The sequence below is a fragment of the Capricornis sumatraensis genome, chromosome 13 (genome assembly GCF_032405125.1).
Source record: "Capricornis sumatraensis isolate serow.1 chromosome 13, serow.2, whole genome shotgun sequence".
In the NCBI taxonomy this organism is placed as follows: Eukaryota; Metazoa; Chordata; class Mammalia; order Artiodactyla; family Bovidae; genus Capricornis; species Capricornis sumatraensis.
Genome location: NC_091081.1, coordinates 17,731,480 through 17,747,204, shown reverse-complemented (window position 1 = coordinate 17,747,204; position 15,725 = coordinate 17,731,480). Strand labels below are relative to the sequence as shown.

Sequence of the window (15,725 nt, the reverse complement as noted above, 5' to 3'; positions counted from 1 at the left end):
GGAGAAAAAGAAACCCTCCTATACTGTTGGTGAGAATGTAAATTCGTACAGACACTATGGAGAACGGTATAGAGGCTCTGTAAAAACTAAAAACAGAGTTACCATCTGATCTAGCAATCCTACTCTTGCGCATACATGTGAAGAAAATTCTAATTCAAAAAGACACATGCACCTCAATGATCATTGCAGCACTATTTACAATAGCCAAGACATGGAAGCATCTTAAGTGTCTAGAGATGAATAGATAAAGAAGACGCGGTATATGTATACACAATGGACTATGAGTCATAAAAAAAGAATGAAATAATGCTATTTGCAGCACATGGGTGGACCTAGAGATTATCATACTAAGGGAAGTTGGAGAAAGACAACCATCATAAGATATCACTTATATGTGGAATCTAAAAAAATGATATAAATGAAATTATTTACATAACAGAGAATAAGACATAGAAAACAAACTTTCTCTGGTCACCAGAGGACACAATAAGGGTGTGTCGGAGATAAATTAGGAGTGTGGGATTAACATATAAACACCACTATATATTAAATAGATAAATAACAAGGACCTACTAGAGAGCACAGGGAACTATATTCAATACCTCATAATAACCTATAATGGAAAAGATTCTAAAAATAACATATACATGTATATATAACTGAATTACTTTGACATAAATCTGAAATTAACACATTGAAAAATTACTATACTTTAAAAATGGTTAAAAAATTAAAGTGCTTCTTACAAGGTTATACTGTCAAGTAGGTACTGTTAGGTTCATTTAATTATACGTATTTATGATATGAACTATTTAAATGACTCCAAAGTAAGGTATATTTCCTGACTCTTCAGCTCATTCCTTACTTATCCCTATAAGCAATCACTTAACAAAATATGATACATTCTTTCAGTTTTTAATACAAGCACATTTGAACTTGTATTATATTCCCACCCTTTCCCATATAAATAGTAACATTCTAAACACTTTTTTGTTTTTGGTCTCCACTTTTATCTCTCTTAACAAAAGATCCTGAGTATCACTCCATGGCAATATACAGAGGTATTTCTTATTCAGTTTTATAACTGCATAGTACTACCCTGTAGATAAGCCATAACTAACTCAACAAGTCCCTATTTACAGACACGTGTATTATTCCTAGTCTTTTTATAGTTATTGTTGTTGTTTAGCTGTTAAGTCATGGCCGACTCTTTTGCAACTCTATAGACTGTACCCCGCCAAGCTCCTCTGTCCATGCGATTTCCCAGGCAAGAACACTGGAGTGGATTGCCATTTCTTCCTCCAGGGAATCCTCCTGATCCAGGTATTGAACACGTGTCTCCTGCATTGACAGGCGGATTCTTTACCACTGAGCTACCAGGGAAGTCCCAGTCTTTATACTATATGCTCTTATATGCTATAAAACATATCTGTACACATGCATTTTCAAAATTTTTGTCAGTGTATTTCTGGGATAGATTTCTATAAATGAGATGGCTGGATGAAAGGGTAAATGCATGTGTGCTTTTGCTAGAAACTGCAAAATTCTCTCACAGAAGTCTCAAAAATATACTATTAATTAAATTGCTATTAGCAATTAATGGAATAGATGACAAAGAAAGTAAAATAAACTAATTATGTTTTTATGGTAAACCAATATTCCTTACACTTAATTATATTTGAAACATTTAAATGACTTTTTCAGCCACTAACACATTCACTTTAGGATAAAAAGAGAGGAAAACCCCTCACACAATATGTATCAAAATGTACCACAGCCTTCCTAGAAAAGTTTGCTCCTTATACTTAAGCATATGCCAAACGCCACAGGCTTCCCTGATAGCTCAGCTGGTAAAGAACCCACCTGCAATGCAGGAGACCCTGGTTTGATTCCTGGGTTGGGAAGATCCGCTGGAGAAGGGATAGGCTACCCACTTCAGTATTCTTGGGCTTCCCTTGTGGCTCAGCTGGTAAAGAATCTGCCTGCAGGAGACCTGGGTTCGATCCCTGGGTTGAGAAGATCCCCTGGAGAAGGGAAAGGCTACCCACTCCAGTATTCTGGCCTGGAGAATTCCGTGGACTGTATAGTCCTTGGGGTTGCATAGAGCTGGAAACAACTGAGTGACTTTCATTTTCATGACAAAGGACATTATGATGCAACACTGATAAAAACATTATTGTATCTAAGGTAAATTATTCTCAGTTGTATCTAGATATAAAACAATCTTCAAAAAATGTACTTAATTCTTTAGTAAAAACATTAGTTAGAACAATTACTTAAGAATACCTGATTAAGTCAAAATAGGTATGCCCTAAGTGACTAAGTTTTATGATACAAAGATGCCATTTTTAACAACTCTTCTGGCATTATTTTATTTATTCACCATAGAGAGAATGTTAGTAAAGTAAGATGTGGTTTAAAGTGAAGTCCTTGCTATTAGGGTCATATCAATAAATCAATTCACTCACTTCACTGATCCTGAATATCCCTGAATAAATCAATTCACTCACTTCACTGATCCTGAATGTCCCTGAATTTCTTAAAATTTTAAATGAAATAAGATCTGATGACATGATCCTCTACATTGAAAACCCTAAAGACTCCACCAGAAAATTACTAGAGCTAATCAATGAATATAGTAAAGTTGCAGGATATAAAATCAACAAGCAGAAATCCCTTGCATTCCTATACACTAACAATGAGAAAACAGAAAGAGAAATTAAGGAAACAATTCCATTCACCATTGCAACGAAAACAATAAAATACTTAGGAATATATCTACCTAAAGAAACTAAAGACCTATATATAGAAAACTATAAAACACTGATGAAAGAAATCAAAGAGGATGCTAATAGATGGAGAAATATACCATATTCATGGATCAGAAGAATCAATAGGAAAATAAGTATACTACCCAAAGCAATCTATAGATTCAATGCAATCCCTATCAAGCTACCAGCGGTATTTTTCACAGAGCTAGAACAAATAATTTCACAATTTGTATGGAAATACAAAATACCTCGAATAGCCAAAGTAATCTTGAGAAAGAAGAATGGAACTGGAGGAATCAACCCACCTGACTCTACTACAAAGCCACAGTCATCAAGACAGTATGGTACTGGCACAAAGACAGAAATATAGATCAATGGAACAAAATAGAAAGCCCAGAGATAAATCCACACACCTATGGACACCTTATCTTTGACAAAGGAGGCAAGAATATACAATGGAGTAAAGACAATCTCTTTAAACTGATCAACCACTTGTAAAATAATGAAACTAGAACACTTTCTAATACCATATACAAAAATAAACTCAAAATGGATTAAAGATCTAAACCTAAGACCAGAAACTAAAACTCCTAGAGGAGAACATAGGAAAAACACTCTCTGACATAAACCACAGCAGGATCCTCTATGACCCACCTTCCAGAATATTGGAAATAAAAGCAAAAATAAACAAATGGGACCTAATTAAAATTAAAAGCTTCTGCACAACATAGGAAACTATAAGCAAGGTGAAAAGACAGCCTTCTGAATGGGAGAAAATAATAGCAAATGAAGCAACTGACAAACAACTAATCTCAAAAATATACAAGCAACTCCTGCAGCTCAATTTCAGAAAAATAAAAGACCCAGTGAAAAAATGGGCCAAAGAACTAAATAGACATTTCTCCAAAGAAGACATACAGATGGCTAGCAAACACATGAAAAGATGCTCAACATCACTCATTATCAGAGAAATGCAAATCAAAACCACAGTGAGGTACCATTTCACGCCAGTCAGAATGGCTGCGATCCAAAAGTCTACAAGCAATAAATGCTGGAGAGGGTGTGGAGAAAAGGGAACCCTCTTACACTGTTGGTGGGAATGCAAACTAGTACAGCCACTATGGAGAACAGTGTGGAGATTCCTTAAAAAACTGGAACTAGAACTGCCTTATGACCCAGCACTCCCACTGCTGGGCATACACACTGAGGGAATCAGAATTGAAAGAGACACGTGTACCCCAATGTTCATCGCAGCACTGTTTATAATAGCCAGGACATGGAAGCAATCCAGATGTCCAGCAGCAGATGAATGGATAAGAAAGCTGTGGTATATATACACAATGGAGTATTACTCAGCCATTAAAAAGAATACATTTGAATCAGTTCTAATGAGGTGGATGAAACTGCAGCTGATATACAGAGTGAAGTAAGCCAGAAAGAAAAACACCAACACAGTATACTAACACATATATATGTAATTTAGGAAGATGGTAATGATAACCCTGTATGTGAGACAGCAAAAGAGACACAGATGTATAGAACGGACTTTTGGACTCTGTGGGAGAGGGCGAGGGTGGGATGATTTGGGAGAATGGAATTGAAACGTATAATATCATATAAGAAACTAATCACCAGTCTAGGTTCGATGCAGGATACAGGATGCCTGGGGCTGGTGCATTGGGATGACCCAGAGGGATGATATGGGGAGGGAGGTGGGAGGGGGGTTCAGGATGGGGAACACGTGTACACCTGTGGAGGATTCATGTTGATGTATGGCAAAACCAATACAATATTGTAAAGTAATTAGCCTCCAATTAAAATAAATAAATTTAACTTAAAAAAATAAATAAGATCTGAAAACACACTTTTATACTGTGAAGCACTGATATAAATAAAAAAGTATATTTACTGCACTTCTAGACAAGACACTGTGTCAAGATACTTAAAAAGACTTGAAGATATGTCAGGCATACATATCTTTAACAAACTTCAACTAGTAAGAAAGAGGTAAACCCACAAATAATGATTCCCACAAAGCAAAAGATATATTTCTACTAGAAGAGTAACACAGAAACTACATACAATTCAAAGCAGAATCATCTACTTGTAAGTGATCCTAAAAGTTTCCATTTGGACAGACATCAAAGATAAGTATGACAAGTAAAGATGGGGCACAAGGAGGGAGAAGGTATCATTTCAAATAGCAACATCAACAACATAAAGAAAGGGAAAGCTTCAGTACATGCACATACAAGGGGCATTCCTAGTCTTGAAATCTTGCTTTAAATTTGTATACTCTGCATTTTCAAAACACACTGTCACAAAAATATGAAACAATAAAATAGTTTTCTTTAATCCTGCTTTCATGGAGGGGAGAAAAGTAGCAATGAGAAGAATCAAGAGATTTTTCTGGAGTATATTTGGAGGATTATCCATGTTAGCTCACTTGCTGACACAATATAGTACAATAATCAATGATATGCAAAATGATGACCCCAAGGAATTACAAAAGTTAAGTCATTAAAGATATGGGGTACTTCTTAGGAGAGGAAAGTTACTAAAATACAATAAAGTTTTTTCTTTTAAATTAAAGAATAAAATTTTCATTTTCATTAGAATATGTGATTTTCTGTTCATTTTAAAAGTATATTTTCATTTTGACTTTCCTTCCAATCTCAAATGCTAATCAAAAAATACATATTTCTAACTACATTTAATTTTTTGTATTCTAGTTGAGCTTATTACCTTTAGTCTAGAGATCTGTATATTTTATTTAGCAATCTGCTCACAAATTCTTTCATTAATCAACCAATCCCTTAATGTCTATAAGTATGCAACTTTAAAAAGCATGGCTCCTAATTAGATCAGAATGAGTAAACTTTGAAATACAAAATTTGTATATAAATAATTACTTAACTACATACACCAATTTATTTAAATGTTGTTTTCATATTTCATAATTAGCAATAAAATGGTGAATAATAACAAAACAATGATACATACTTCTTAAGACGCAAAATGATTAGTTCACATAAGGAACCATAGAAAGGCATTTTTACATTAGATAATTTAAGAAATACAATAACATTACTACTCAGAAATAATGCAGTAGTTTTTTATTAGGTAAATCTACATGTATGCAGCTTCAAATTGATAATAACATATCAAATGGTTAAAGAGAAGCCAAAACAATAAAGAGGTACCAAATTGATATCATGGGGCCTTGGGTACTGAGAGTTTTCCCCAGTTTTTGGTCATACATTCCTAAATGTTTGGTGTAGATGGTGAAGAATCTATCTGCAATGCAGGAGACCCGGGTTCAATCTCTGGGTTGGGAAGATCCCCTGTAGAAAGGAATGGCAACCCACTCTGGTATTCTCGTCGGGAAAATCCCATGGACAGAGGATCCTGGCGGGCTACAGTCTGTGGGGTCCAAAGAGTCAGACACAACTGCCTGACTGAGTACAGCACATAATCTAGAATGAGAAAGGAACTCTCCTTGGCTTGGATTATTTTATATATACATATATATATAAATAGAAAGGATTGTTGAACTTACTGTAACTAATTCCAAGCAGAATTAAACATTTTGTGATTCAAAATTCTCGGAAGAGTTTTAGGTAAAAACAGTAAGAGTCAGAATTGGCTGAGAAAGAATTGGCCTTTCCACTACATGCAATTCCTTTGTTATATTTGAACTTCTTATTAAACTTCAGGAAATTTAAAATTCAACAGGCAGAGTAACCTGATACAAGTAAATGTAATAAATGACATAAGGTCTCTTTAAAGTAAGCATAAAAGCATATATCATAATGTGAAGAATAATGTGATGTGAACATAATTTTTTTCAAAGTATCTATATTTTAACATAATAAAAATCTAAATTTCAAATTCAAATGCCCACTTTGACCTGAGAAAAATCTCCTTAAAGTGCACATAAGAGGAACCAATAGGTAGAAATAGCTAAATTAACTTTTTTAGGAGAGCATTAGGAAGTAAATAATAGGTTTATTTACTCTTACCCCATGTTAAGATGCAATAATAAAGTTCAATAAGCAAAATAGAATAGTAAATACAAATATAATAAGAAATAAGTAGATAGGTCAAATCATAAAATAAGTAAAAAATTATTACTCAAGAACTGAAGGGATTTGGATAGTGGAGGTTGCTTTTAAAGGATATTTACAAGTCAATAGGAAGTCCACTAAGACAGATGGGCAATGAATAAAAAGATACAATCAGTTAACAAAGCTGTGGAATTATAATCAACCTTATTAATGTTCAAAAAAGCCTCAAACCCTGCAAATTTTAAAAATTTAGCAATTAGTTTTGAAAAACCCAAGTACCCAGTCCTGGAGAACAGACATTCTCTTCATTTCTATTAGAAGAAAACAAAATCAAAGCAACTTAGGATGCATCAAGAACCTTAAAAGTGTTCATATCTTTTGATTAAGTATCTACCTTCTGGGACTCTGACCTAGAGATTAAATTCTAAAAACAGAAGAAAGATTTAAGTTTTAAAATATTAAATTTTAGCCTGATAACATAGTAAAGAAGCAATCCACACTCTACCACTGAAAGACTGACTAAGCACAGGAGGGAGACATCTTTGGCTACTGCAAATAACCACATGCCCAATTCCAGGCCCTCAAGACTTCATTAAACCTTCCCAGACTCCAAAAGAGAGCTTACTGTTAGATAAAATACAATATCTCACATACCAGATACTCAGTGGTGATAAGAATTCTTGCCCTCACTTAGTCTACCTAATCCTTGCAGAAGCCTTATGAAGGAGATACTATCATCTCCATTAAAATGTCTACATGTCATAGATTTCCAGAATGTCTGTCTTGAATAGCTGAAATAGAACTCAAAATCTGTGAATGCCAGAGATTTACTATAACAGAAATGTGTATCATGCAAGACCTAGGGGAAGCCAGCTTAAAGATTTAAACACTGTAGTCCGTGGGGTCGCTAAGAGTCGGACACGACTGAGCAACTTCCCTTTCACTTTTCACTTTCATGCATTGGAGAAGGAAATGGCAACCCACTCCAGTGTTCTTGCCTGGAGAATCCCAGGGACGGGGGAGCCTGGTGGGCTTCCGTGGGGTCGCACACAATCGGACACGACTGAAGTGATTTAACAGCAGCAGCAGCAGACATATAACTAATTACAAAATGATGTGATTAACTTTAATGTATTTCTTGTATTTGATGAGAATATAATTTTCTTTGCAAAGACACTGAGCTCTGAGAGTTGAAGAAATACTATTTTCCATGAATTACCTGTGATGGTGCAAAACCAGACATGTGAAAAGCTGAAAATACAAGTGGCACCTCCGCCTTCAGTAGCATTTCAATATAGTGAGTGCTGCAAAAATACACTGGATGAATGCCAGATTCTATAGTGTCAGCAGGTAGGTACCTCTGCATGAAGGAGAAAAAATCAAGAATTAATGAATTTAAAAAACAAACTCATCTAAATCTTATGCTTTAAATTACTACTTCAAAATTAACATGGTGGCATAACAACCCACTGCAAATTTTATGTAAATTAAAAAGTTAGAATGTTAAACACCAAAGAAAGATAGGGGCTTCCCTGGTGGCTCAGAGGTTAAAGCGTCTGCCTGGAATGCAGGAGACCTGGGTTCGATCCCTGGGTCGGGAAGATCCCGTGGAGAAGGAAATGGCAACCCATTCCAGTACTCTTGCCTGGAGAATCCCATGGACAAAGGAGCCTGGTGAGCTACAGTCCACAGGGTCACAAAGAGTCGGACACGACTGAGTGACTTCACACACACAAAGAAAGATTAAATCTCAAAAAAGGCAGTATGATACTTTCCTTCTGAGATAATGAATACAATTAACAGTTTGTAATTTTGACAAATTCAGTCTCTATGGAATAATGGAGATAGGTATTACATGAAAGAATAAATATATAAATAAGTACATTAGTAATAAATGCTTTACATTTTAATTCTAAGCATATTTCAATATATTTATATTATCCTTGGCTTTAGTTAATGACTCTAAAATATCAAAAGAGTTTATTTAGTTTGTCAGCTCTTAAGATATTTGCCTAATCAGCTTTTTCTAAGCTAATGTTAAATAACCCAAATCTAAACCTGAGGTACTAATAATTGAACTGAGAAATCCATAACAAATTCATCTCTAAAACTGTGGTGCATCCTCATTAATGAACCTAGGCTATCTATCTATCTATATATATTTAATTTATTTCATATATTTTATATTTATTTATATTTATATGTGTATATATATCATATATGTATAGATACATATACACATATATTTACAAATGCATTTTTCAGCAATTTCTTCACAAAGTAGGTTATTTCAATTTAGTTCTTCAGTACAATTTATCATCATGAATGCTCTATGTTTTAATGTTACTGTAAACTCAACATCTAACCACAATACATTTTTTAAACAAAGAACAAACTTGAAGATGTAATTTTGAGTTAAGAAAAATTATTAGACTAGCAATTATATCCTATAGACTGATAAAAAATTTGATACTCAAATTGGATCTGCTATCATAATGAATAATAAAACATGAAAACTACTGATAAAATACTGATTTCAGAAATGTTCATATATAACTCAAATTTAAATTTACCTTTTTATCTTTATTGGGCAGCTCAAATTTTTTTAATAAAGGAAAGTTAATATTTTAAAGTCAAATGCACACATAACAATTACATGAGTTAAAATAAGAATTGTTTCAAATTTCATTGCTAAACTGTTTTTAAGAATTTATGTTTGAGTTATATAAGAAAATCAGTGATTTACCAGTAGTTTTCATGTTTTATCATTCATTATGATAAATAATGATTTATCATTTCATATTGGAGAAGTATGTATTTGTGGAAACATATAGGTATAAATACATATTTTATAATAGGTTCTTAGGGATTTACCTCACAGCACACACACAAATTAATATTACATATTGATGACTGAAGACATATGCATCATATTAAATGAACATCCTGTAGTCAACTTCAGATGGATGTTCAGACAAAGAAAATTACTTTATGAAATAGTTAAGAATAAAAATATGAACTGAATGAGAATTAGCATCCTTTGATTTATCTTCTTTTGTTGAGTACACAATGTGTTTTCACTGATTACTAGTTGCAGAGTAGAATTAATGAGTCTAATAAATATATGTAAGAGCAAAAAAATCAACTCATACATACACAATACTTTAATTTTCAAGGCAAATTAGATAACAACTTTCTGAATATATATAATAAGAATGTAAAAATAATATATTTTAGAAATATTCTTACACAGTGTTCTCTAAGTTGCTTAATACAATATATTTAAGTTTATATAGACATGGGGACAATAAGTTAATTAATTATCTCAAAGAAAAAAACATTATTATGTAATGGATTCCCAAAGATAAGGCAAGAATTCTTCTACTCTTATGAATTATACTCTGTTGGAAGAAATTTGCCACAAATTTTGGTAAACAACAAAACTCCGAGCACCAAGGCCAAGGCCTACACAGAATAGCTACTCAACAAACTGACTGAATGACAATAAGATACTAATGATTACACCCTGTAATTATAATAAACTCTCTTATAACAACAGAAGTTTTGTTAACTGGTCTATTATCATTTCATAACTCTAATTTACAGTTAATGATATTCATAAACCAGATCAATGACTGCTCTGAGCCACATGAATATAACAAAGAATTTTCTGAATCATCAAATTATAAATTATGTTTGTTATACTTCTAGTGTTCTGATATATTTTGGTTAGTCACAACTCTTGAAAAGGATGGTAACTCAATAAAAGGTAACTCGAAAGAAAATTCAGAACATAGAATTAAGCAGAACACATACAGGATCACATCATTTAACAGATCACCTAAGTAACATATAAACCAGCCTAATATCATGGAAAAAGTTATCAGTAAAACTTTTGGTTTGGGATATACTAAAACTGGCATGATATGAACCCATATGTTCATGTTATGCCATTTCTTTTTAATGATTAAAAATGAAAGATATGTGCTTAAAGAAAAACACAGTATGCAGTCTTAGTTTTTTTTCTTTCACTACAGGTAGTTTTGATGACTCATTTTATTCCTAACACTAAGGAAAACTTATGGATATTAAATAGAAAGATGCTAATATAAAGACAAACTTTCCAAACCCATCCAAACTGATCCAATCCAATCCAATCCAATCCCGTCCTCCACTCTAGGGATCTGTAGGCAGAGAACAGGCCATATTTTATTGGCATTGCTGCAGTTACTCTGTGAAGCATGTGCAAGACGCACACCATGCAGAGGCCTGAACAGAAAACTCGGAGCTCCCTTTTTGATTCAATTAATTCTAAAAAACAATATTTCTCCTCTCAGGTAAAAAGAGAACCACACCTAGGAAAAAGGAATCTTCTAAGATTCAAAGTCACATATATGAAGGGGAAAGGACTTTAACGCTTATCCTCTTCCCAGTGACTGGTTACAGGACTTACTACTGTTAATCCCTTGCAAATAGGTTACAAGTGTGCCATGACATGCTGATGATTGTAACATTTAAATCTAAATGAACATTTCAATGCTATTAGAATTTTTAACTTTAAATCTCCTGTGTTGGATTATTATTAATTTATTTTATGAAAAGGAAGAATCAGATATTCACACACTTATCTATGTAAAATAATTAAATGAATATAAAGTGACTATCCTATTCCATGATACTTTCTTGTAGAACTACTCTAGTTAATTAGAATGCAACTTTATCCTGATTTATCATCAAGGAAGTTTTGTTTCTAAGTGAATTAAAATACTTCAGTTTTTATTTGAATTTAATTTGTTATCCTTTCTCATCTTTCAACTAACAGAGAAGGCATACATGATTGCTATTTTTATTATAATTATTATTTGAGATTAGGTATTCCTCCATGGAAATAACTGATTTCTTGCTCTTTCTTAATCTATATTTATTAACAGCTTTGATGTTAACAATTAGTCAAACTGATTCTTGATGAAATTCCATAAAGAATGATTATTTTATCATTCATGAAGAATTTTCTTAAAGACAAAATTGGAAGATAGTTTAACTATATCAGTACATTAAAGGGTTCTTCTTGTCTAAATGGCTTAAGGACACATTTTTTTTCAAATTATTTTTATCTCACAGTAATAGAGTTTATAAATTTTTGAAAACTTTTAATATTTCATTATTTCCTATATTGTTTCTCCTAAGCCAAATTTTAAAATCTTTTTGATGCAATTTGTTTATAACACTTTTAAGAATGTAGGGGAACTCTCTTAAATACATTTTCTAAAGTAATAAAAGCCTACTGTCTTTTACATTTGTTGCTATTGTTCAGTCACTCAGTCCTACCTTACTCTTTTACCCATGCATTGCAAAGAGCTGGACACAACTGAAGTGATTTACTGCATATGCACACACATGGACTGCAGCACAGCAGGCTTTCCTGTCCATAACCAACTCCCGGAGCTTGCTCAAATTCATGTCCATTGATGAAATTCATGTCCAGTGATGCCATCCAACCATCTCATCCTCTGCTGCTCCCTTTTCCTCTTGCCCTCAGTCCTTCCCAGTATGAGGGCCTTTTCCAATCAGTCAGCTCATCAGGTGGCCAAAGTATTGAAGTTTCAGCATCAGTCCTTCCAATGAATATTCAGGGTTGATTTCCTTCAGGATTGATTTGATCTTCGTGCAGTCCAAGGGACTCTCAAAAGTCCTCCAGCACCAGTTCAAAAACATCAATTTTCAGTGCTCAGCCTTCTTTGTGGTTCAATCCTCACATATGTACATAACTACTGGAAAAACCAGTTTTGACTAGGCAGAACTTTGTTGGCAAAATGATGTCTCTGCTTTTTAATATGCTGTATAGGTTGATTATTGGAGAAGGAAATGGCAACCCACTCCAGTACTCTTGCCTGGAGAATCCCATGGTTGGCTACAGTCCATGGGGTCACAAGGACTCAGACATGATGGAGTGACTTCACTTTTCACTTTCACTTTCATAGGTTGATTACAGCTTTTTTTCCAAGGAGCAAGCATCTTTTAATTTCATGGCTGCAGTCACCATCTGCAGTGATTTTTGAGCACAAGGAAAAAGAGTCTGTCACTATTTCTACATTTTACCCATCTATTTGCTATAAAGTGATGGGACTGGATGCCATGATCTTAGTTTTTTGAATGCTGAGTTTTAAGCCAGCTTTTTCACTCTCCTGTTTCACTTTCATCAAAAGGCTCTTTAATTCCTCTTCGCTTTGTGCAATTAGGGTGGTATACCTGAGGTTATTGATATTTCTCCCGGCAATCTTGATTCCAGCTTGTTTCATTCAGCCTGGAATTTTGCATGATGTACTCTGCATATAGGTTAAATAAGCAAGGTGACATTATATAGCCTTGAGATACCCCTTTTCCAATTTTGAACCAGTTCATTATTCCATTGCTTCCTGACTTGCATACAGGTTTCTTAAGACAGGTAAAGTGGTCTGGTATTCCCATCTCTTTAAGAATTTTCCAGTTTGTTGTGATTCACAGTCAAAGGCTTTAGCGTTGTCAATGAGGCAGAAGGAGATGTTTTTCTGGAATTCCCTTACTTTTTCTATAATCCAACGGATGTTGGCAATTTGATCTCTGGTTCCTCTGCCTTTTCTAAATCTACCTTTACATCTGGAATTTATCAGTTCACATATTGATGAAGCCTAGCTTGAAGGATTTTGAGCATCACCCTGCTAGCATGTGAAATGAGCACAACTGTACGGCAGTTTGAGCATTCTTTGGCATTGCCTTCCTTTGGGACTGGAATGAAAACTGACCTTTTCCAGTCCTGTGGCCATTGCTGAATTTTTTTAAATTTGCCGGCATATTGAATGCAGCACTTTAACAGAATCATCTTTTAGGGTTTAAAATAGCTCATATGGAATTCCATCACCTCTATTGGCTTTGTATGCAGTAATGCTTCTAAAGACTCACTTGACTTCACACTCCAAATGTCTGGCTCTAGGTGAGTGACAACACCATCATGTTTATTCAGGTCAATAAGATCTTTTTTGTACAGTTCTTCTGTGTATTTTCGCCACCTCTTAATATCTTCTGCTTCTGTTAGGTCCATACCATTCGTGCCATTTCCTGGGCTCATCTTGGCATGAAATGTTCCCTTGGTATCTCTCATTTTCTTAAGGAGATCTCCAGTCTTTTCCCATTCTATTGTTTCCTCTATTTCTTTGCACTGATTGCTGAGGAAGGCTTTCTTATCTCTCCTTGCTATTCTTTGGAACTCTGCATTCAAATGGGTATATCTTTTCTTTTCTCCTATGTCTTTCACTTCTTTTCTTAGTGATTTTTAAGGCCTCCTCAGACAACCATTTTGCCTTATTGCATTTCTTTCTCTTGGAGATGGTTTGGTCACCATTTCCTGTACAATGTTATGAACCTCCGTCCATAGTTCTTCAGGCACTCTATCAGATGTAATCCCTTGAATCTATTTGTTACTTCAACTGTATAATCATAAGGGACTTGAATGACCTAGTAGTTTTCCCTACTTTCTTCAATTAAAGTATGAATTTTATACATATCTATCTAAATATTAATTCATACATTCAGCACATTTACTGAATAATTATGGTGGGGCATGTCAGTGGACAAAACCTTGCCCCAGAGAGATTACATTTAAGTGTGTAAGTAATAAATAAATACATAAATTAAGGAGCATATCTGGAATCAATACAGGCCATGGAACAAAAGGAAAAAAAAATAGAACAAGGGAATGGGGTTCAGGGCAAACAGGCTGAAGCTTTTTTGAGGTTAATTACATTAACATGGTATTGTGCTAAAGATGGTGGAAAAGTCTGTGCTATTAATGGCTAAAGCTAAAGTGTCTTTAACATGTCTTTTGGCAAATGCATATTTGTATATTTTGTCAACCTGCATAGAAAGTATCAATGTGATGCTTAGAACCAATGGAACAAATATAATGAAAAGGGCCACTTTTAAAGTAATATATTAAGTCGTCTATTGCATGCACTAACAAGTAAAATGACACAGCAAAAACAAAACAAAAACAAAAAACCCAATCCAAAAGATTAAATTAAAAGTTTAAATAAAAAACATTTAAACTATGGAGTGGTGATTATACAGACATTAGTAACTGCACTTAGCTAACAGTTCTAGACAGAATCCTGAAAGAGCAATGTTAGCAGAATGTTATTTGCTTTACAAAGACAGTAAAACAAACTACTGGTAATAAAATATTCAACTTGGTTTATCTACAGTTGAAAAGAAAAAAAATGATACTATAGAAGGCACTGCATGAGTCTTCACTGACGTTATAGCTGCACTAACAGAAAGGTATAAAGCTTTACACTGAGTTCATTCTAAAACCCTTGAGTAATGTCATTCCATTCCATTCACAGATCTATATTACATATCAAATGATGCTATCAAAATGGTTAATCTAATAAACTCAAAGCAATTAGAGTACTGCCTGATTTCAGTTTTAGGGGAAGAAATGCTATTAGAGCAACTCACTTGTGTTGAAAGTAAAATAATGTGTCGGAAAAAAGGTTTAAAGTGTCAAATCAGAAATGCAACTTTATAAAATTATAGTTAAAAGCAGTACCCTGGTGATGTCTGGCAGGGTCACAATCTGAACACTAAAGTAGAATACTTAGAACTAGTGGCATGTAGGTATCTTTTCAAAATACTTGACATGAAAGTGTATGATGGACTTAAAATTTTTTCTCTCATTTACAAATGTAAGGTAAAAACTCTTTTGATGAGCATTTTAAGATATTCTAAATCTTCATGTACAATTTAAAGCATTGTCCAAATTCTGGTTAACAGAAGGAAAACAGTCCCACTGATTGGAGAAAAGCTAGTACATCCTCTTTGGTCTTTGGTTCCTCCTTTTATGTGAGCAAAT

At 33.9% G+C, this 15,725-nt stretch overlaps 1 protein-coding gene across 2 annotated transcripts in view; it reads right to left on the bottom strand.

Annotated features, from left to right (window-relative positions):
• The window catches only part of TBC1D32 (TBC1 domain family member 32), a 189,602-nt gene that overhangs the window by 14,793 nt on the left and 159,084 nt on the right, over nt 1-15,725 (bottom strand). For both annotated transcript variants that reach the window (XM_068985227.1, XM_068985228.1), the window contains one exon: nt 8,058-8,198. In XM_068985227.1, the coding sequence (XP_068841328.1) occupies nt 8,058-8,198 (141 nt within the window). The remainder of the gene's footprint in view (nt 1-8,057; nt 8,199-15,725) is intronic.